The sequence below is a fragment of the Cnephaeus nilssonii genome, assembly GCF_951640355.1.
Source record: "Cnephaeus nilssonii genome assembly, chromosome: 7".
NCBI lineage: Eukaryota > Metazoa > Chordata > Mammalia > Chiroptera > Vespertilionidae > Cnephaeus > Cnephaeus nilssonii.
The window spans coordinates 95,116,736-95,140,033 of record NC_137078.1 but is presented as its reverse complement, the minus strand read 5'-3'; the positions used below and the strand labels follow the sequence as shown (position 1 = coordinate 95,140,033).

Genomic DNA, 23,298 nt, shown 5'->3' with positions numbered 1-23,298 from the left:
CTCCGGCCCTTCTGGCTGCACCAGCAGCCGACCAGGAGGGACACTGCCCCCCTGAGGCTCCCGCTGCAGGCAAAGAGGCCCTCCTCTTGGCTCCGGGGAGAGGAGGAAGCCACCTGCCGAGTGGGCGGCCTCCCCACCACGGGTGCAGGGGTCCTGGGGTGCGGGGTAGGAACCTCCCCCTGCAGCCGCCTCTCCTCTCTCCACCCCGGGAAAGACCCCGGGAGAGCCCTGTTTCATGGAAGAGGAAACGGAGGCAGACAGAACGTGACCTCCGGGCCAGAGCTGTCCGCTCAGACCTGCCGAGTTGGAAACATTGTGTGTCTGTGCTGTTCGCTGGGCTTCAACTGGAACTAGTGTGACAGAAGAGCTGCATTTCAGACTGGATTGGGGTGTACGAGGCCACCTTGGCGGGCGGCCGCTGTGGGAGGGGGCGCAGCTGGCTCTGCCTCGGAGCACGAGACTGTACAGTCTCTGGCCCGTCAGCTCCTGCAGCCGGAGGTGCTGGTTTTGCCGCTGTGCTCCCGAGGCCGCCTCGCTTCCCCGCGTGGCCCCTGGGACGCCTGCGTCAGAACCGCTCCGGAGCCTGCGGTGGTGGAGATTAAGTTCTGAGGCCCCTAACAGACCTGGACAGCCTGAACCCGTGTTCAGCAAACTGCGGCTCGCGAGCCACATGCGGCTCTTTGGCCCCTTGAGTGTGGCTCTTCCACAAAATACCACGGCCTGGGCGAGTCTATTTTGAAGAAGTGGCGTTAGAAGAAGTTTAAGTTTAAAAAATTGGGCTCTCCAAAGAAATTTCAATCGTCATACTGTTGATATTTGGCTCTGTGGACTAAGGAGTTTGCCGACCACTGGTCTAAACTGTCTGGCAGGGGCCCAGGAACCTGCATTTTCAACAAGTCCCCTCCACCCCGGTGATTCTGACCCACTGTGAAGTCCAAAGACCAAGGCCTCCAGCACCTCCCGTCTTTATTCACGTGGGTCTCCCAGCCCCCCGCTGCCCCTCGGCGACCCTGTGCCTCTATCTCCACCCTCCACAACCACAGGGCCGCGACAGGGCTTCTCCAGCTGGGCGCCAGGACCCGCGGCATCAGCCTCCCCGAGAACCTCAGACCTGCAGAGTCCGGAACCCGAGCTGGGCCCAGCGGTGTGTCTAACACGCTACCCAAGGCCGTGCGGCTGGAGCTTCCGCGTGCAGCCGGCCGCCGAACAAGACCCTTCTAAGAAGCTCCTGCCACTTAAAAATGTTCCCCAAATCTTCTTTTCCATCTTCTCCTGCCCCCGCCCCCTCCCCCTGGACCCTGGTCTGTTCTCTTGCCAGCTGCCAAGAGCTGCCAATTCCCTTTCATGCCCAGGGACTGCTGGGAGGGTTGGGAGATGATTGTGCCTTTCTCAGGGGCCTTGCCCACGGGGCGGCTGTAATGGGGATGTCCCAGGAGAGACCAGCAGAGCTGCAGCCAGCAGCACCCACCCCATCCTCTCTCCCAGTGCCCCAGCTGGTGGCCGCCTGCTCACCCCAGGCCACAGTCTCCGAAGAGCAGAGGGCCAGATGGCCCCATTGCCCTGGGGCCCCAGGCCCCCTCTTAGGGACTGGGCTTCTGCGGGTTCCCCTGGTGTCCATCGGCCTGGAGGAAGGAGGAAGTCTGCACAGCAACTGCCTATCCTCTCTTCCCGGTGCTTACAGAGAGCGGGGGGGGGGGGGGGGGGGGGGGGGCAGGCAAGATCACCGACCTGGCCCGAGGCTCGCCCTCTGAGGGAGGCTCACCCACTGAGGGACCTGCTTTGTGGCGTCGCTCCCCTGGGAACCTCAGTTTCCCGGTTCCGTGAAATGAGATCCCTGGTGCCAGCCCCGCTCCGCTCACAGGTTTGTGGTTGCTTTGCACGAGCCGTGGGCCCGGACATGCTTTGTACACGCAAGGCACCTAACCAATGTGGTTGTACCATCGGCGACCTTGTTCCCTCTGCGATGCTGGTCAGGGCAGACCCGTGCCTGAGGGACCAAGTCATCCTGATTCGTCTGTAACTTTCCTGGCGCTGCAGCGCCCTGCCCTCCTGGCGCTTACATTCTGTGGGCGGGCAGGCTCCGTCGGAAGCCTTACCTGGTATCGGGAGGGTCCTCTCCCTCAGCCCCGCCCCAGACCCAGCCAGGCTCCGGGTGCATCCTGGCAGGTGGCGAGGACCTGCTGTGACCTGGGCTCGCTGCTGGGAGCCACACACCTCGACAACCCCTCTTCGGACTCCTGTTGAGGGGCTCGGGGTGTCTTCACCGTCCCGTGAGCCAGCCGGCTCAGCCTCCCTCCCCCCCCGCCCCCCCCCCCCGCCACATTCTCCTCCTTACCATCTTGCACTGTTTCACCCTGGCCTGGCCCCCACCCTTCTGCAGAGCGGTTCTTGCCCATCCCTCCCCTCGGTGTTGGCCCTTGTGAGGCCACGGGTGCGTGTCCTGTGGACACGGTGTAGCTGAGACTGGGTCCTGCGGGAGCATTTCTTGAGTTACCCTGACCCGTAACCTCCACGGGGGCAGGGGCCATGGCGTGCTGCCATCTGCCCCCCTCGGGACCTCAGGAAGAGCCCCATTGGGCTGATCCGGTGGACGAGCCTCACCTGCAGCCCTGTCGGTAATTCTGTCAGTGATTGGACGGGTCAGTGAATATCCCCAGTTCCCTTCTGGGATTTAGAACCTGCGCTAAGGTAGAGGCAGGAGAGGGCAGGTGGAGGGTGTGCCCTTGAAGCTGCCCGCGGGCTCCCCCATAGGCCTCCTCGTTCTCAGGCCAGACAGCCACAGGCCTGGGTGAACACCTCACCTGCAGGCTCCGAGGGAGGAGCTTACAAGAAGGAGGAGCTTACAAGAAGAGCCGCCGGAAATGGACAGCTCCTCCCACAAGCCAATTACTCCCTCAGGGACCAGCTGAGAGGGGCTCCTTGGTGTCTGGAGGGCAGGTAAGGAGGCTGTCCTCCAGCCCTGAAGCTTGAGGTTCTGGGAGTTGAGGGCTGGGGGGTGGGCGGACACTGCCAAGCCTGGAGCTGGAGCGCGCCCACCTGTGTCGGCCCTTAGCGGCCGCTCTTAGTGAGCAGCGGGGTCCCCCACTGAGCGGACCCCACTGCCTCTGGCCTCCAGGTGTGACGATGTGGCCATTTGGTTCTACACCTGCCCTGGCCCTTTGTGGTGCTTGGTCAGTGTATCTCTGTATAACAAGTGGACCGTTGGTGTTCAGTCCCCGGCATCGTCGAGCCTGGTAGAGCTCCGGAAGTTCTTCCTTTCCTTTATTCTGCATAATTATCACGCACTTGCCCGGACCTGAATCCTTCTTAAGTGTCAGGGATGCCGCCGGGGGTAAAATACAGTCCTCCCTGAAGTCAGTCCCCCCTCCCCCCTGGTGCTCAAAGTCAAGGATATTGTTGGAGAATTAGACCCCAAAGGCTCTTTTGGTGTTTCCATTGCCTTTGAAATTTTCCTGCAGAGCCTTTCTGCATTGGTTCCCAGGGGTCCCCCGGGCAGAGGGAGCCCAGACACTCCCTCTGGGGCACTGGTCTTCCGCAGAGCTTTCCGGTCCTAACCCCGAGCCTGAGGCCTTTAGGGCTGCTGGTTGCACCGTGTCCTCTGCAGCCTCGGGTGAAAGGAAGTAGGAATGCACTGCATCCATGAGTGTGTTCATGTTTGCTGCTCTGGCCCCACGCCTGGGCCAGAATCCTAGCTCCCCGAGGACTGCAGCTGATGAAAATCCTGGCCACCTGGGGCCCGGTGAAGGGAGATCGGATCGTGCCCTTAGGCAGCTGCGGTTTGTTTGCAATGACCAGCAGCTGCTCTCTCTTCCTGCTCTCTCTCTCTCTCTTGGGCGAGGCCCCTGGGGCTTCCCCAAAGGCCATGTACCCTGGATGACCGCAGCCGAGGTGACTGGGCCTCCGTCTGCATTCCATCCTGATGACCACTGTCCCCGAGCCAGCCTGGCCTTCCTGCTTCCTGGGTGGACTTGCTGGTCCTGTTCACTTGGGTCCCTTTCAGAGACTGGCGCTTCACCAGGTAGACGCACAGGTGTTCTGAATCCCTGTGCACTGAGAGGGACCCGTTTCACCGTCCACCCCGTAATCTTAAACGGTCCCTAGAAGGTTCGACGTCACTTGTGTGCGCTCGGGTGACGATTATGCAAGGGAACCTGATCCAAGCACCCCTGCTCTGCAGGGTGGCCTGCATTAAACAACCCAAATAAATTCGGTACATTCATCGCCCCATTTTACAGATGAAGTAACCGAGGCACAGGTAGGTCAGGAAACTTGCCCCAAGCTATAAAGCCAGGAAGTAAAAGCGGCAAGATTCAACCTGAGTTCAGCCTGAGCTCATAGTCGCCACCATTTCCTGTCCCTGCTGCAGTCAGCCCTGCAGCATCACTTGTTTCTGTCCCCACCTGTGCGTGGCAGGGTCTAAAGTGAGGAATGACCAAGAGACGCTGTCCCTCGAAGGTGTCAGGCACAGCCCTCTGTCCAGGCCCCAGCCCTAGTGGGGGGCTCCTGTGGCTGCCTCCCTGGGCTGGGCTGGGCTGGGCCTTGTGAAGTGGGAGGGTCTTGAGGCAGCTCTGCAAACGCCAGCCGGAGGCCCAGGTGTGGATGAGTTATGTGGGTGTCCCTGGTAACTGTAGGTTTGCTGCTGCTCTCGGCCTTAGCTTGTGAAAGATAACAGAGGCCATAGGAGGGTTCGGGGACTCTTCCCGTTCACCCTGTGAGGTAGGAAGGCATGATCACCCTCATTCAGGGTGGCATCTGAGATTCAGAGATGTCTGTGCTTAGTGCTCAATAACTCGATTTAATGGGAAAGCTAACTTTGTGTAGTTTGCACTTCTCAATTCCCCACCACCTGCCCAGGCAGTTATGTAATTGCAGGACTGTTTGAATGGCACATGTTATAAACACAACTGGAACGGACGGACAAAGAGGGAAATGGATAGTTGCCCGTAACTGAAGGGATCAGAGGTAGGGCTAGCTACAGGCATAGCTGCATGCAGGGGCTTAAACGATGTCATCTTCCAACTCGCCTTTCATCTGTTTGGGTTTTACCCTTTCTGGTGACAAAAAGGACCTAACAGCCTGGGGCCGGGCGTGACTCAGTGGTTGAGTGTCAACCTATGAAACAGGAGGTCACAGCTCGATTTCCAGTCAGGGCACATGCCCAGGTTATGGGCTCGATCCCCAGGGCGGGGGGCGTGCAGGAGGCAGCCGATCAATGATTCTCTCTCATCATTGATGTTCCTGTCTCTCTCTCTCTCTCCTTTCGTCTCTGAAATCAATGAAAAAATAATAATAACCTAACAAGTCTAAGTAACCTTTACCTTTCTAGGGTTCCAGTGTAGAGAGAGTGCTTCATTCCCAGTGTACTCAGCAGAAATCCCAGGGCTGACTCTCATTGGCTTAGCTTTAATCATGTGACAGCTCTGAACCAATCACTTGGTCCAATCACATGGAATGCATTGATTGACCAGGCCCAGGTCATGTACCCTTCCTTCCCTAGAAAAGGTTGAGGTTGTGAACCTCCAGTGAAACACGCAGCGTGAAAGTGGCGTGTTTCTCAAAGGAAAGCCGGAGAGAATGTTCATTGCTGGGAACAGAAGCCCGGAGGCGGACACAGGAGCTGCCCCCTGCAGATGTGGTATGATCCTTCAGCAGCTGCACATTATGCTCCTGGCTAGGTGTTGTAGGACTCGGAAGAAAAAGCCTCAGATATAGAGCCTTTCGGATAATTATTTTGCACATAGTAGGTGCTCAATAAACATCACATGTATTAGTTTGACACCAACATGGGTGATAAGAGGTGACCAGAGAGATGCCCAATTTGGACAAATCCATGTTAATGATCAGTAGAAGATAAAGTCCTTGGGGTAAGGTGAGGTCTCGTTGGGGAGAAGTTTTTGGAGATAGCATCTGCTAGGGTTCCGCTCTCCCACGCAGGTGGCACTCTGTCAGAGCCGTGTGAGTTGACGGAAGCCCACACTGGGGCTCTCAGCCCTGCTGCTCCATCTTCCTGAGCCTCGGGTTCCTTGTCTTCTAAAGTGGGAATGATGGAACCCGCCCGGCGGGGCTTGGTAGCGTTTTGTAGGCGCTTAATACGTGGAGCTCTTGTTTTGTTAATGAGCCATCTTAAATGGATTGCATGTGACAAAGTGATGTCCATGAAGCATGAGTTCTGCATTGACGATGGCAGTGCGGGAAGACCCTTTCCATGGGGGCGGGGGATTGTACTTGAGGGTGTGTGCCCACCACACCCTTTTCTGCCTGTTGGGGTACTGGGAGTCTTGGCCATGACTGAGCTTTGTTCTCTGGCATACGGTCAGGGTCTGGGCTCTGTGCTGGGCAGGAAGTACATGTGTGTGTGTGTGTGGGGCACACACAGGCCCCCAAAGTCAGAGGGAGCTTGAGGTGGCCTTAGAGAAGTTCGAGGGCTTGATCGCCTTTGCCCAGCCTGGCCGTCCCCCTGGAGGACCCTGCCTCCCTCATCCCCGGCCAGGGGACAACAGGCAACCTCGAGAAGTTCAACACCAGCCACATAGGGTCCAGACAGGAACAGTGGGAGCCTGGGGTCATGCTCTCTCCTTCATGTTCCCTTTTAGTTCCCCTCAAGGATACTCCGTAGCTTTACTCCTTTGCCAGTGGCCCCCTGGCCTTACAATATATATAACCTTTCATTCTCTTCAATGCCTGGGAGACAAGAGAATCTGATTGGTTCCTGCCCAACCAATGGTTTGTAGAACCAGGGTCAGGTGACCGCCCTGGTCCAATCAGCTGCATCTGTAAGGGTGGGCAGGATACCTGGTGGATCTAGCTGCTTCCTTCCGGGGCCTGTGGGGAAGTAGTTACCCAGGGAAGACTAATAGACGCCTAATGTCCAGGACAGGTGTTCCTCCTGAGCTTGAATGCCTCCCAGGACTGGAACTCACTTCCTCTCCAGGCAGCCCCTACACTTTTTGATTCATTTTAAGCACTCAACATTTCTATTGAGCCAGAAATGGGTCTCAGTGGAGCGTCCACCCTCTGGCCTGCGTCCTACCATTTGAGGGTCTTACACACCAAACCTCTCTCCTCGACATAAGGCTCTGACGTGAGAGGACAGGCGCGGTGGCTTCCTGCACCAGCTTTGTTTCCCCAGGTGTCTCCTCCCAGCTGGACGGAGCAGGCTGGGCTGGGGAGGCATGGAGCACAGGGCGCCTTCCTTTGATCCACCCAGCTTGACCAGCCTCAGATTTCTCGTCCCCCACCCGGAGCCAGCGTCTTCCCTCGCACATCCAAGGAGAGAATGTTCCCCAGACTGAGCTGTGTGTTCCAGGCTCTCCCGGTGTTTATTTCCGAGGACCCAGCAGGAGCCTTCAGGCATCAGGAGGCCCTCCTGGGAGCAGGCGGGGAGAGAGGGAGCTGGAAACTCGGTGGAATGCTTTTAGGGCAGGCGGGGCAGGCTTTTAGGGCAGGCGGGGTAGCCTGGGCCAGGACAGGGCCCTGGAATGAGGACTCCATTCCCCGTGTTTGCAGCCCACCCTGCCCCGACCACCCCTGTGCTGATTGACGACGGCTCTTAGGCCGAAAGGAACCCGAAGACATTCGGTGACAAGTTCACATGGTATTTTTTTTAGTCCATAAGCAGCTTCCATGGCCAAACAAGCAGCACTCACCTCTTGGCAGGCAGGTCCCGTGAACATTTGCGTGCAGCCAGGAGATTGCAGAAGGAGGCGGTGGAGAGAGAAATAATACGTTCAGTGCTGACCCGTTGGAAAGGAGCTCGAGTTTCTCTGCCTGGAAATGTTTAACTTGAGTCAGCTGCCTGCCTTCCAGGGCCGGCCAGCCTTGGTTGTGGTTTGTTTGTTTGTTGCTCCCTTACTTCCCCCAAATTAGCTTTTTGCAGGTGTGCACGCAGGGGAACTGGTAATCTGCAAAGAGATTTATAGCTCTCGCCAGAGATGAGGAGCAGGAACAGTTTCCCGGGCAGCGGGGTGACCCTGGCTTAGTCTCTGTGATCACCGCGAGGGTCTTAACCTGGACCCTCCCCGGCTCTGCCCATGGGCTCTGCCGAGTCCGCGCTGTCTGCCCACCTGCCGTCCCCCTGTCCTGGGTTTAGGCCGCGTTGTGCAGGGCCTCCAGGCTGAAGAACAGCCAGAGCTTGCATTTGGGGTTTTCTGTGTGGCTTCGTGTTGTCGATGCTGTTGCCGTTGGGTTCCTGGAATGTCTGCAGCTCTGTACCATCTACCGCGGGAGAGGGAGTGGCCTCCCTGGCCTGGCTGGGGTGCAGCCTGCCGGTCCGGAGGGACATGGCAGCGAGCCCACGGGACCCAGTCCAGTTACAGTGCAGACACCTGGTTAGGGCCCGTCTTCCGCCGGCTTGTTCTCTGCCGCTTTGCCCAACCACGGGGGGGGGGGGGGGGGGCAGTTTTTAAGCACCCCACCAACGGCGGGGAGCGTGTGTTCCGTTTTAAATCACCCATCCGCCAGTCCCGGGTGCCCCCCTCACTCATATCTATTCTCCATCCCCCTCAAGCAGCCACGAGTGCCCATAGTATGTCAGGGGTCCCCGCCTAAGGCCCAGTGTTCCGGGTTTGAAGACTGTGGACTGGCAAGAAGAAAGAGGAAAGATCTAGAAGCTCAGCAGGAAGAGACTTAGGAGAATACAATAGATCAGGCGTCCTCAAACTACGGCCCGCGGGCCACATGCGGGTGTTTTTGCCGTTTTGTTTTTTTACTTCAAAATAAGATATGTGCAGTGTGCATAGGAATTTGTTCATGGTTGTTTTTTTTAAACTATAGTCCGGCCCTCCAACGGTCTGAGGGACAGTGAACTGGCCCCCTGTTTTAAAAGTTTGAGGACCCCTGCAATAGACCAACAAAGAGCCTTGACTTACTCCAAACGGTTCCCATCCGACGTCCACTTCATCCCCTCATTCAAGCCGGACACTTGGACACGGTGGCCACCAAACCGTGAACCTGCCATTCTTTCCTCGGTGCCATGTCCTCCTGGCTGTGTGTGTGTGGGGGGGGGGGCGGGGGGGAGCACAGTAGGAGAGAGGCTTGAAGGAAAGCATGTTTGGTCTTGAAGCACGTGGGTCAGGAGAGTGCGGGCGGGGGGCTTTGGCCTGATCGAGGGCACCCTTAGCTCAGAGCTTGTGCCCTGGGCTGCATTCAGTTCGACAGGCACCTCTGGGGCTCAGCTCCTGGGTCAGGGCTGCGCATGGTGCCAGGGCACGTATAATACCGGGCTCCTGCCAGGAGGTGCTCCAGAAAAGCCGAGAAGGATGCTGTTCTGTACGAGGTTTTCTTGTCTGGGTGGCAGGGTCCTCTGTATTCCTGCAAGGAAGACAGCCGGGGGGGGGGGGGGGGCGGAGGGGCGGGGGGGAGCGGTCACCATTGCTGACACCTCGGCATCGCCTCTCTGTCCACCTGCTTGTGCTTAAGACCCAGGTGCTGGGGCCTGGTCTCGAGTCCCGTGGCACGGGTGCGAGCCGTGCACGCGTGTGGGAGTGCGCATGCGGGTGTGTGGGAGGGGGAGGCAGGAGAGCCTTGGGGTTTTTCAGTTTACATTTTTTGAATAGTTTTCTCCTCTGCTCTCCCAAGAGGCAGCCTGTGGAGTGGAATGAGCGTTGACCTTTGCAAAATGTGGTGGGGGGAGGAGGGGCCGACAGACAGGGGAAGCGTTTGGTGGCCAGTCGGCGGCAGCTCAAAGCAGGAATCCGAGTTACTCCTCTTCCGTTTTCACTCTGTAACCTGGAGACAGTGAGGGGGGCGGGCGGCAACACCGAAGGCTTCCCAGGCCTGGGCACCGCCCTCTCAGACTAGAAGGTTCTACCCTGGGCTCCGGTCAGGAGTTCCAGGGCCTCCGGGGACAAGACTGCCAGGCGGGGGCTGGTCTCAGAAGCCCAGGCAGTGGCTCCCCGAGGAGGAGAGGGAGGGAGAAGAGCTGGCATCTGTGTGGCACTTGGCGTGTGCCAAGCACTGTTCCCTGTGTGTGGTCACAACAACCCTGTGAGAGAGGCGCTGCTATTGCCCCATTTTACAGACGAGGGAACTGAGGCACAGAGCGGTTAGCAAGTGGCTGGCACTCCACCCCAGCCCGCCTCACCCCTGCGGTGTGTGCCGCCGCTTAGACCGCCTTCCAGGTGTTCAGCAAGCATTTGTACGCAGCTCCTGGGTCAGGGCCACTGTTTGCTGCAGGGAGGAGCTCCGTCCACAGACAGGGCAGGACCTCGGGGACTGGAGTTTGCCCTCCTCATCCCACTGCTCCTCCCCCCACAATTACCCCACATTTTTCTGTGTCTTGATTACCAGTTTGGCTCATGGATGGACCACACTGCTGAGACTCCCCGAGTGAAATGCGGGTGTTTTTCTAACCGGTTTGTTCCTTTCTCGTCCTGATGTTTGTGGCCCGATGGGAGGAGGCACAGGGCCGCGGGGTCCCCTCTGGTCTCCTCCATGGAAGTCTCAGCGTCTGTGACTGCACAGGCCTCTGGAGATGGGCTGGACCCCTTGGAATTGTGGGGACGCTGTCTCTTTGAAGAGACCTGGGGCTAGGAGGACCGGAATGGATGGAACAGCCCAGAGAGGCAAGGTTGGGATGGCAGACATAACAGCACTTGGAAGGAAAAGTTCAAGGCGGTCAGCTTAGCGGCATCAGCCCCAAGAGTGGCCGCCTGCGTGTGAGGATGCCGTCGTGTTCCGGGCCGGGCAGCGGGCCTATTGCCAGTCGCGCTTCCTTTTGAGTTCTGCTGTCGGCGTTTGGGATTGGGGGGCCCTGTGGCACAATGCAGAAGAGCATCCTGAAAGGAAATACTGCAGGGGGCGCCAGGCAGCCCGGCCACTGTGGCCCACGACCCCCTAGGTGAGAGCCCTGGGCTTCCCTTAGGTTTTGGGGTGGCTGGGGACTGCACGGGACGTGTGCCCGGCACACAGAACAGCCCCTCGTGTGGCGTGCCGAGCGGGGTCCAGGCCCCCAGCTGCAGGCTGTCGAGTCCCGTCGGCTGGAGACCGGGTAGGGTCCCCTGTAACCCAGCCCCGGTGGCCTGGGCCTGCTGTTTCTCTGCCCAAGGTAATTTTTCAATTAACTCGATTGGCTGGAGACGCAGGCATCCTGGGAGTGTGGGAAAATGTCCCCGGCCGGAAGGGCCCTCCCCTCTGCCCCTGCTGACTCGGGACGTGGCCTCCAAAGGGAGGCTCCAATTTCATATCAGGACACCAGGATGTGATCCCAGTGCCCCTCTGAGAAACCCCAGATGGCGCCTTCTGGAAGCCCCAGCGGGCTCCGCGCTGGCGGCCAGCCCGCCCTCCCTCCTGCCCGCCGCGGGCTCCCGACCCGATCCAGCGGTGAGAGCCTCGAACAGCGCCCTCGTTACTGACTTTATTGCTGAACAATTCAGAGAGGCAGCCCTGCCAGTTTTCATCAGTGAAACATTTAAAGTATGCAAAGCATATTTTCTTCCTTCCTGGGGCAGCTGCTCCGTGGGGCTGGAGAGTCATCAGGAGTGAGTTGTGTGGAGCCGTGAGCGGCCTGCAGCCTTCACGGCCTCGGGCACCTCCTGCCAAGTGACCGCTGAGGACCGGGTGGCCGGAGCCCACGACATCCTCTTCCTTTCCCGCCCCCTCCATGCGGCCAGGCACCCTCTCGGATGGCATCGGGGCTGCTGCCAACATTTGCCGAGGGTCTACGTGGCGCCAGGCCTCCTTATATATCTGTTACTGTCCTTCACAGGACGTGGCACTATCTGGGAGGTGGATACTATCATCGCCATTCCCCGGAAGAGGGAAAGAGAGGCGACCCGCGCAGGTCAGACAGCTAAAGGGCAGAGCCGGGATCTGGCCCCGCAGCCTGTTCCAGAACTGCTGGTCGTAGCCATCATCGTCGCTTTTCCAGGTGAGGGAGTTGAGGGACCTAGAGCCATGGTCGGCAAACTCATTAGTCCACAGAGCCAAATATCAACAGTACGACGATTGAGATTTCTTTGGAGAGTCAAATTCTTTAAACTTAAACCTCTTCTAACGCCACTTCTTCAAAATAGACTCGCCCAGGCCGTGGTATTTTGTGGAAGAGCCACACTCCAGGGGCCAAAGAGCCGCATGTGGCTCGCGAGCCGCAGTTTGCTGACCACGGACCTAGAGGTCAGGCCACGCAGGGATCGCCCGCTCCTGATTCCTTCTTCGGGAGCCACGTTTGAGACAGAGTCCAGGTCTGCCATCCATTGGGGCCGCCGTCTGGACTTGGTCTAAATGGTTTTGAAAGCTTGAATCTGTCCGTGATGTGGATCTGAAGACGTGGGGATTTCAGACTCGCTGCCCTCGCGTGACGACGGCGTCGAGGGGCGCCATGGGCCGGGCTCCGCTCGCCCACGTCTCTTCTCTGTGTAATTGTTGACATCTGCGTGGGCCGTCGGCATGCCGGACACGTTGCCTTGCACTTAACCCCTGAGTCGGTGGATGGGACGGGCCGAGCAGGATGTTCTAGCCAAAGCATGTTTCCCATTTGGCTGCCAGGTCTTGGGAACCAGTGGCCTCGTGGTCAGAGTCGTGGATTCCAGACACCTTCCTCGGGGCCTCAGTTGGGATGTCTATAAAACGGGGGTGGGAATGCCTTTCCTGTCCCAGTCTTCCTAGGCAGGTGGCTCTCCCGCCGGGAGCGGGGCCCAGGAGAACCGCGCTCTTGGCAAGCGGGCAGGCAGCTTCCACCCTGCGTGCTGGTGGTGGGGTGGGTGGAGAAGGAGGTGGTGGGTGGAGATGGAAACAGATGGGGTGTCTGCTGCTGACTCAGACTCGGGGCCGGGCTTTCCCTCAGTGTCAAGGCCTCGGTCAGGTTGGTTCCACCCAGTTCGCGATGAGCTCTGTGCTCGCTGGGCGGATGGCCTGTGTCATGCGTTGGTGGGTGTGACCAATGCCGGGCCTTCTCCTCTCTTTTTCCTCGTCGTGTTTTGGTAATTCTTTCCCCTGAGTGGTGAACAAAGAGGGAGGAGGGGTGAGAGGTGAGAGTCATGCATGGCAAGGGAGGCAAGGGAAACAGGTTGCTGTCCCTCTCCTGGAGACTGCCTGCAGGAGCCAGGCCTCGGGGAGGGCAGAAGCCTGAGGCAAGAGGCAAGGATGGGCGGGGGGGGGGGGGGGGAGGCTACCATTTTTACCAAAGTGCCATCTCTCTGCTCGCGTGCCAGGCTCTGTCTCCCGGCACGTAGCTCGAGAAATACGCACAGCATGGCGTTTAGGGCAGGGAGCCTCATCCCGCTGTGAAGACCATGAGCTTTGCAGTCAGACAGACTTCTGAGTTGGGATCCGGCTGCGCCACCTGAACCAGCCCTGTGACCTTGAACAAGCCAGTCCACCTGCCGTGGCCTCCGTCTCTGATGTGCGAACTGGGGAGGCTAGCACTGCTCCCACAGGCCTGGCGAGAGATTCCGGGGGGCCAGGCCTCAGTGCCGGGCACGTGGTCAGCCCCTGACCGGAAGCTGGAACCTCAGGCGAAGGATGGATGGTGGCCCAGTGGCCGTGCAGTTGGTGCTGCCAGACCCCTTTCGGTGGGAGAAGAAGACAGAGGCCGATTTGGGCAGGAAAAAGTCTGTAAATGGCCTTGAGGCAGAACTCGAAAGCTCGAAACTTCCCCACTTCCAAGCCAGGGGACTGGCCACTGTGGTCAGAGAGAAGCTGGAATTGAAGTACACGTGGGAGAGGGGCTCACTGGGCTGTGGAAGCAAATTCCAGTGTCCGCTTTGCTGGTGTAGTTCCTGAAGGAGAGCGGTAGCTTGGAACGTTTAACACAGGGCAGATGGCCTTTGTGTTTCTGGGGTGCTGGGGGCCCAGAAAATGATCCCCGACAGATGCAGTTTATCAGGATTCTTTTTCAGTTGCAAGGGATAGGAACTGCAACTCAGTCGGGCTTAAGAATGTCTCGGCTTGTGTCCAGAGGTAGATCCTGCTTCAGGTGTGGTGTGATCCAGGCGCAGGGATCATCTGAATCTCGTCTTTGTCTCACCGGTGCTTCCCTCTCAGTGGCAAGGTGGCCCGCCAGCAGCAGCTCCCGGTTCAGAGGCTGACTCCGATTGGACTGACTTGGGTCATGCCCCCCTCCTGAACCAATCACAGTGGCCCGGGCAACTCGGTGCTCAGATTGGCCAGCCAAGATCACATTTCTACCCCTAAACCAGGGGCCTTGAGAGTGGATGGCACCCCAAAGGGGAAGGGGGGTGCTATGTCAAAAAGACAGGAGGCTTGGAGGTGAGCTGGACAGAAACATCTGCTGCCCCATCCAGGGGGTGATAAGGAGGAACTTTAAAAAGGTCGGATGAGCCGGCTGGTGTGGGTCAGTGGTTGAACATCAACCTATGAACCAGGAGATCACAGTTCGATTCCTGGTCAGGGCACATGCCCAGGTTGCAGGCACAATCCCTGGTATGGGGCGTGCAGGAGGCAGCCGATCAATGATTCTCTCTCAACATGGATGTTTTTATTTCTCTCTCCCTCTCTGAAATCAATACAAATATATTAAAAAATTTAAAAAAAAAAGGTGGGACGAGCCAGCCGCCCAGAGGAACAGTGGCTTTGAAGCTCAGAGGGGCTCTCTGAGGTGCTTCCTTGCACCAACAGGGGGTCCTAGGACCGCTGCCCTCAGCCCCCTGGACACCAGGAACTGGCCTCGGCTCGCGGCTTCTGAGTCCAGGGACCTGTGTGCAGTGCAGGCCCTGGGAGAGGCCTTCCCTTTCCTCTCCATCCTTTCTGCCCAGCCCCTAGATGGGAGTGGGCTCCTCAGTCACCAGGGAGGCCTGAGCGTTGGGCTTGGGACCAAGCTGTAATTGCTGCCCCCGCCCCCTGGGGACTCAGCCACCCAGGTGACAGGAGAGCGCCTGTGTCTCCCACCCCCAGCCAGACGGTGTATTTGGAGTTTTACACCACCATCCCCCCACCCCCATCACCTGCTGATAGATCTTTGCAGACCGCCAGGGACCGTGGGTCGGTGCTGTGGTGGCATCAAGCCACAGGCCCAGGAAGGCCGCCAGTGGCCGGTGGCTGTCCTGAGCTTGCAGAGCAGGGGGGCAGGAGGGCCTCGGGGGACAGACTGGCACCTCATAGGGACCTCCCTCTGCCGCTCTGGTCCTCGGGTTGAGCTCCTAAGAACTAGGGAGCTGTGTGCTGGAGGTTTGTGATTCCTCCACGTCCCCGGGGCGTCTCTGCATTTAAATCTGTGACCGGCACTCTCCCAAGGGCGGGGGCTCTGGTGTCCATCTCCAGCGCCGGGCCCGCGTTCAGGGCTTGGACAGGGGGATGAGACCCCTGTCCCTGGAGAGCAGCGGGTCCCTGGGACTCGGAGCTGGGTGGGCACCGCTCTCCCGTGGGAACGGTGGGGCCCAAGGCGGCCTGGCTAAAAGGGGCGTCCATAGGCTGGCGGCTGTGCCGGAACGGCCTCTGCAGTGAGGACGGTTAAACAACGGCCCAAGGGGAAAACGATGGCTGTCAACACGAGCAAAGACAAAGGCTGCAGCACCTGGTACCCGCGATGCCCACCCCCACCCACCTGCAGGAGGGATCGCCAGGCACGGGCCCGGGAGCGGCCCTCGGGTCCACACCTGGGAGGCGTAGCCCGGCGTATTTGAGAATCGCCTGTATTTGGTGACTGCTGTATCCCTTCCCACCACCTCCAAGGCTCTCGGGGTCAGGGTCAGGTGACAGAGGCCCAGAGAACAGGAGATCTCCAGGAAGCCACAGGTCCAGCCCTTACCTGCTTGCTGTCAGGCCCATCTCTGGCCTCGTGGGTCTGTCTCCGCTCAGAGTAGGGACCGGGAGAGACCTTGTGGGGAACAGGACAGAGGTGGCCCAAGAGGTCTGTTTTCAGCTCCCCGAGCAGGGACCAGGCCGGTGGGGGCACCTGGGCTGGCCCTGAGGCTGCTCTTCCAGGCTGAGGTCCCCAGATGTCTCTGTCCACAGGCAAACCGTCGCATTCCAGACCAGCCTGAACGCCCGTGACGGCTCCTGTCACTTACAGAGCTTCGAGGGCCCGCCGGGGCTGGAACCCAGGGCCACACGGCTGCTCCCGATCCCAGCACCCCCGGCCCCGACAGATGTGTGCTTACCCATGACAGGCAGCCGGGGACAGTCACCCCGGGCCTGCCTGCATCCACGACCTCACGCAGCCTGGCCTGCACGGAGAGTCCCCCGTGTGCCCCTCGTGCCTGCAGCCTCTGGGCCTGTTTCTGTCCTCCTGGGTCTGCCTCCACTCATAGTGGGGGCTGGGGCGGGGCGGGAGAGACTGTGTGGGGAACGGGACAGAGGTGCTGGCTCAGCCTCGGCCGTCATTGAATCCCCGCTCCGGGGTCTCCTGGGTCGGAGTCCCAAGGTCAGGGCTCTGAGGTTGTTGAAGCCGGGCCTTCCTTCAGAGCACCGGCGAGGTTTGCCCTTTTCTGTAATGATGATCGCGACAAACTGCATTTGACCCCCATCTAGAACCTTCCACAGCGTTCCCACTTAGACGGTTGCTTTGCTTATGTTTACCACAGGCCGTGGGGACTGGTCTTGGCTCCAAGGGTCAGGTAGCTGGGATGTGGGGGAGCCAGGAGCGAGTCCAGGCTGGCTGACCCCAGGCCTGCCGGTCCCCCTCTACCGCTCTGGGCACCAACTGCTCTGGCATGTCTGCCAAGAGCCCGGCACTGGGCTGAGCTCTAGGTGTCTGGTGTGAGTGGGGGGCATGCCTGCTTCGTCACCCCCATCACCCACCCCCAGCCCCTGTAAGTGATACAGTGCCGGGGTTAAGAGTGTGGGTGCTGGAGCAAGACCGCCTAGTTCAGACCCTGGCTCTGCTCTTGACTGTGCATGACCTTGGTCAAGTCACCTAACTCCAGTGCGTCAACTTCCCTGTCTGTAAAATGGGGTGATGATACTAGGCCCTACTTCGTGGGGTTATTGTGAGGATTAAACTAGTTAAGGCATGTAAACTATTTACAGCAGAGTCAGGCGCACGTAGTGTGTGCTTAGTCAAGGGGCAGTTGTTATCGTGACACAGTAATTACAAGATTACTAGATGCCCGGGGCACAACATTTGTGCACTGGGGGGTGGGGGAGGTCCCTCAGCCTGGTCTGCACCCTCTCTCAGTCCAGGACCCCTCAGGAGATGTCCGCCTTGCAGCCCGAGTCTACTTTCCAGGCAGGAAGGCGGAGAAGAGGCAAAGCCTTCTCTCTCTCTCTCTCTCTCTCTCTCTCTCTCTCTCTCTCTCTCTCTCTCTCTCTTCAAAGCCCTTTTTTCTCCAAGGGTAGACCTCCTTGGGGTCTTTGTCCTATACCTCAACGGCCAGAACTGGGTCACATGGACAACCCTAATTGCAAGGGAGGCGGATAAATGGTATTTTTAAGCGCTAGGTACTCATTGCTCTTGCAAACAAAAAGAGATGTGTAAGAAGGGAAGGGTCCCAGCTCCTGCCACACCCTGAGTGGGTGTGCCACACCCCCTTTCCCTAGGGGAGAGGACCCTGGGCTCCCACAGCATGGCCTACCTGCAGGTCAGGCCACCCCAGGGCATCACCGCTGGGAGCTGGCAGCTTCTCCTGGGGCTCTCCTGCCCGGCAGCACTCACCTGCAGTTCCCGTGGCCCTGGGAGTCCTGCCGCGTCCGTGGCTTTTTTTATGACACCCCACCCCCTTCCACCACGAACCGCCCCGCCCCAGGTGTGAGGCCACGGTGGTTGCCCAGAAACTGCAGGAAGGTACACAATGGATCTTTCCATTTTCTGTCCTTGGGCAAAGGCCAGGATGGCTCCTTCAGAGTTGGCGGCCTCGTCCTCAGCAGCTGTCTCCTGAGCTAGGGGCTGCCTCCCGTCTGGGTGTCTGTGGGGCCGGCTGCACCAGGTGTAATGCGCACCGCTTGCTTCCTTCTGCATCTCATGCCCGTGGACCAGCACCGGCCCGGAGAGCTCTGTGCAGCGTGGCAGCCGTCTCTCTGTGCACTTGAAATGTGGCTGGTGCCACGGAGGAACGGAGTTGTTTTAATTAATTTACATTGAAGTAGCCACGTGTGGCCCGTGGCTCTCACTGAGCAGTGCAGTCATAGACTCGAGCCGGGACCCTCTTGCTGCCAACGGGGGAAATGCATCATTGATAACATGCATCTAGATCAGTGGTCGGCAAACCGCGGCTCGAGAGCCACATGGGGCTCTTTGGCCCCTTGAGTATGGCTCTTCCACAAAATACCACGTGCGGGCGCGCACGTACAGTGCGATTGAAACTCCGTGGCCCATGCGCAGAAGTCGGTTTTCGGCCTGGGCGAGTCTATTTTGAAGAAGTGGCGTTAGAACACTCAAGGGGCCAAAGAGCCGCCTGTGGCTCAGGAGCCGCGGTTTGCCAACCACTGATTTAGATTCATAAAGAGCGGGCCCCGCTAAGGGGCTGGTAATGTGAAGGCCCGGAGAGGGACAAGGACTTGGGGGTCACACCGCGAGGTAGCCATCCTTCTGCAGCAGAAACCCGTCTTCCACTCCGGCTCCTTCATTGTTTCCGAGCGATGTCCGTGCTCCCTCTGTGCAGGGGGCAGGGGTGTGGGTATGATGGGCACCAACAGTGCTCGCTGTGCTGAACACATGTAAGTGTACTGCACGTCTCATTTATTCCCATCAGCCCCGTTTTACAGGGGAGGCAACGGAAGTGCCTGTCCCCGGTCCGGAGCCCATAAACGCACGGGCTGGGGTCCTGTGAGGCCCCGTGATTGCCGTCCCAGAGTGTCCCCCGTCTCTGCCCCCGGGAGGTCCAGGCGTGTGCGATGTGGGCTCACACACCCAGTGCGGGCAGGTGCAGTGCAGGGAATAAGCTGCCACAAACCTCTCTCTCCGTGGAGTTGTTTTTCCAGCCTCGTCTCCTGAGAGGTGGCTCCTGCAGGTGCCGCACCTGGTGTCCCGCCTCCTGCGTAGTCAGGGCCCCACTTGAGGGGCGGGGTCTCTGCCAGGTGCACCTGTTAGAAAGGTGAGCACAGGAGGAACCCGCCTTTGCCCGATAGCCCAGGAGAAGGGCACGGGCCCCATCTTGCTCTCCGCTCTCCTGCGCCTTCACCCCATCTCCCTGAGGTGCCGGGCCACGCCCTTCCTGTGATCGCCCAGTTCTTGTCCCCAAATCCCGTGGGGTGCAAGTAGGGTTACTGGATAAAACAGCACAACCCGGCTAAATTTGAATTTCAGACAAACAACAGGTAAATTTTCAGTGTGACTGTGTCCATGTGTATTTAGGACACACTTATACTAAAAATGATTCGTGTAGCTGCAATCACAGTTTAATTGTGCATCTGGGTTTTTCTGTTTGTTTAGCTTTGCTTTGCTTTGTTTGCTAATCTGGCCAGCCTAACCAGGTGGCACCATCCCCATGTGCTGTACATGACAGCCAAGATCCGGAGAAGTGGCGGGGGGGAGAGGGGGGGTGCGCGCGGGCGGGGTCGCAGGGTCATGCTAAGGTCCTAGCCAGGACTGGATCGGTCTCGGTCTCCAGGTCTCTTGGACGCCTCTGCTGTCTACGGAAACACAGTTGAGACCTCACTGGCTTCCCCCGGGCAGTTTGAGGAAGCCCGGAAGTCACACTTCTAAAGAAAATGTCAAAACAAACCCGTCTTCTACCTGCCCGGATACGTTAGCAGTCACTCAGCCCGCACCGTGAAATAGGCATTTGGCCACCGTTGGGTCGGAACAGGCCCCGGCGTCCTGGGCAACGGGGGAGACATGATGGAGGAGAGTGTCTTAGTCCGTCCGGGCTGCTATCCCTAAAACACCAGAGGCTGGGTGCTTATCAACAACAACACCGTGTGGCTTCAAGTTCTGGAGGCCGGAAGTTCAAGTTCAGGGCACTGGCAGATTCCGTGTCTGGTTTACAGACCGCTGGCTTTTTGCTGTGTCCTCGCGTGGTGAAGGGGGCGAGGGAGGGAGCTCTCTGGAGTCTCTTAGAAGGGCACTGATTCTATTCCTGAGAGCTCCAACCTCATGACTTAATCACTCCCCTCCCCCCGCCCCCTCCCCCCGGCCCCACCTGCAAATACACATGGAGGATCAGCTTTCAGCCTATAAGTTTTGAGGAGACACATTCAGTCTATGACAGAACGGTAATGCAAGTTCCAAAGCCTTAGATTCTGCTGGAGATGATGAGCCAGGGCTGGCGTACAGGGGAGTGGTAAGGGTTAAGACCTTTTATAATCTGACCCCCCCACTGTACCTCTCCAAGCTTCCTCTCGTTCTTTCTTACTTTGTACCCTTCACTGATCACGCAGGGACCTCTGGCTCTCCGGCCCCTTTGCCTTGGTTCCTGCTGTTCCGTCTGCTCCCCACCCTCCCGGACCCGTCTTCCAAGTCCCATCTCAAATGTCCCGTGCCCTGAGCAGGTGCAGCCCCTCCTTTGTATTCTGCTCACTTATGTGTGCTCGTTCTGCTCAGCGGAGGCTCGAGGCCCAGGGTGTTCCCCGCTCCTCTCTGGACACCCTGTGCCAGGCCTGCAGTGTCGGTGACCCACAAATGTTTGCTGGAATAAGGGCAGGGGAGGGCCCCCAGAGCAAACCTCTTACTTTGCAGTTTTGCTGAGAGACTTGGACAGTTCCCAGTCCGCACTCGAGTCGACGTCAGGGCAGCCAGACCTTCCCTTGCAGACGGCCTGCCTCGCGGGGTGCTGGCGTGGGGCCTGGGAGTGCTAGCCGCAGGGCAGGCCCTGTCTGTGCCGCTCACCTGGAGTCCCCGTGGCTAGAGCAGCGCCTGGCCTGTGGCGGTGCCGATAGACTCTACCGGGAGGGGGGGGGGGCGTGAATGGTCATGTGTCGGCACACATTGTTGGGGCTCGTGGGACCCCGTAGTGGAGGGTATGGCCAGGCCCGCTCTGGGGAGCTGCACCCACCGGGCACCCGGATGGCAAACAAGTGGGCCTCCTTCATAATGAGGGGTTTGTGCGGGTTGTCAGGGTTGGACAGCAGGCAGGAAGCTCGTCTGGCACCTCCCGGGGCTGAAAGACCCTGTGGCCTTGGGGAGGCTGTCCAGGGAGCCGGGCAGCCAGGGAGGGTGTCCACCGAGGGGTCGGGGGACGTGCTCTGCGTTACGGGGGCCCAAGGCCTCTGTGGGGGGATGGAGGAGGTTCAGGAGGCCCTGGGAGGGCTGGGCGGGCAGAGAGGCCTCGCCCGCACAGGTAGCTGGACCCAGGTGGCCTCGGAGGAAGTGGTAAGGGGGACATGGGAACGGGGCCGGGATCCAAACCACCTTTTCCCAAGGCCTCTGGTGGTGGGGGCCACCTGTCCTCAAGGCCTCAGCTCTGCCCCCCTCAGCCTGTCCCCCGCCCCCAGACCTGGCTCCGCCTCCAGGCCCAGGACCCCCCAGGAGTACAAGTGCCCGTCCATACTGAGCGCTCCCTGTGGGCCGAGCCCCTGCAGGAGGGCTTCCCCCTGGTCTCCTTGGAGCCACACCACCCGAGGGGGCTGGACCCATTTTACAGATGGGGTGTCTGAGGCTCGGTAAGGGGGGGACCTGCTCGTGACCACGTGCTTGGCCAGTGGGGGAGCCAGACCGGAGGCCCAGGAACATGAAAACTGTGTCATAGGCGGGGACCGCACCCCGACGCCCTGGCAGTGAGACGGGCTGGTGAGAGACACCCCTCCGAGGGGGTGCTGGGGCCTGCCTCACGGCGAGGAGGTGCCTCAGGAAGAAAGGGAGAGGGTGCTCCGGGTGCTGAAAGCGTCTGGCACGTTGCAGAGCGGGGGCCAGGGTGGCGGAGGCTGGGAAGGGGACAGAGCGATGGCGGAGTGCGGCGTGGTGTAGGCGGAGGCTGGGTGCCCGGGCCTGCTACAAGGGCCAGAACCTCCTTTGGTCCGTGAGGTGAGCATGGTGGCCACGCGTGTGCGCTCTGTTACGGGTTAGTGTTGCCGAGGTGCGTGCCACCCAGTGCGGCCGCTTACCCTGCGTGCAGCGCCCCTGCGGCGTGGTGTCTCCGGCTCCGGGCAGCAGCCCGCGGGTGGGTGTGGGTCGGCCCGCAGGCCTTAGCCGGGTTAGGGCTCCCGCAGGACGAAGGTGCACCTGGGGCCGCCCCAGCTCCCGCCGAGGGTGCTGCGCCCTGGGTCTCATTCTGGGCCTCGGCCTGTAGGGGTGGGTTCCGGTGCCGCAGACGCGCCGCCACGGTGCTGCCGCGGGTCCTGCTCCTAAGAACCCGCTTTCCTGCACCCTCGGGTGCGCGTGCCCGCGCCCTGTTTCTTCGGGGCTCCTGAGGGCGAGGTGTTTTATGAGACGTGTTGCGTGAGCCTTGTTAGGGCGGTTTCCCGAATGTCGGGCTGGGGGCTCAGGCCCTGGAGCCGGCCAGGCCCGGGTTCAAATCCCCGCTCTGCTACCTGCTAACGGTGACCTCCTGGAGCTGTTTCACCTATGGAGCCTCGACTTCCTAACCTGTGAGGTGGGGGCTCAGACAGCACCTGCCTCGGGAGGTGTTGGTGGGATTCAGTGAGATCGCGCCTCTGCAGCTCCCCTGTGCGCGCTGCTGGCTCCCGCCCGCTCAGGCCCCTCGTGCTCCTCCCTTGGAGGGGGAAGGCGCCGGCCATGGGCGTGGACGCTGTCGGTGCCATGCCAGCGGCTGTGGAGCCCCAGAGAGTGTGTGGGGTGTGGGGGTCCCACCGGGAGCGCTCTGCAGGCTGGGGGTGGGCCCAGGACCGGATCCTGGTCCTTTGGGATAGGTAGTGGCTTTGGGGGTTTCTGTTTGCTCACAGGGAGGAAAGAAGGCAGAGCAAACAGGAAAAGCCCAAGCACCTTGGGGCTGTCCCCAGAAAGAGGGGGCGGCCCGAGGGAGGGAGCGAGCGGCCCGCCCTCTAACCCGTGCCTCTCCCCTAGGGCTGCTGCGGGAAGAGGTGTCCCGGCTGCAGGAGGAAGTGCACCTGCTCCGGCAGATGAAGGAGATGCTGACGAAGGACCTGGAGGAGTCGCAGGGCGGCAAGTCGGCCGAGGTCCTCTCGGCCACGGAGCTCAGGGTGCAGCTGGCCCAGAAGGAGCAGGAGCTGGCCAGAGCCAAAGAGGCCTTGCAGGGTGAGTGACCAGGCGGCGTGGCCCCTCCTTCCCGCGCCTGGGGCTGGGGCGCGGGCCACAGGGGCTCTGGGGAACCGGGGTCCGGCCTCTGCCGGGGGAGTGACGTGGAATCGGGGTCCCAGTGCCCGGACCCCCAGCCGCGGCTGCCCTGTGCCTGTTGGGGTGGAAAGCTGCCTCTCGCAGGACTGGGCACATAGGTCATCCCTTCCTCCCGCTGTGACCACCGCGGTTCCCTGTCCTGGCCGGTCGTGGGGCGGCTTCCCCCGAAGCGTGTATGGCAGGTGGGTGGGCATCTTTGCTGACCCAGGTGCTGA

The 23,298-nt window shown here is 59.9% G+C and overlaps 1 protein-coding gene across 2 annotated transcripts in view; it reads left to right on the top strand.

The window, feature by feature from the left end:
- The window catches only part of KAZN (kazrin, periplakin interacting protein), a 340,583-nt gene that overhangs the window by 237,191 nt on the left and 80,094 nt on the right, over positions 1–23,298 (top strand). For both annotated transcript variants that reach the window (XM_079777753.1, XM_079777754.1), the window contains exon 2: positions 22,793–22,984. In XM_079777753.1, the coding sequence (XP_079633879.1) occupies positions 22,793–22,984 (192 nt within the window). The remainder of the gene's footprint in view (positions 1–22,792; positions 22,985–23,298) is intronic.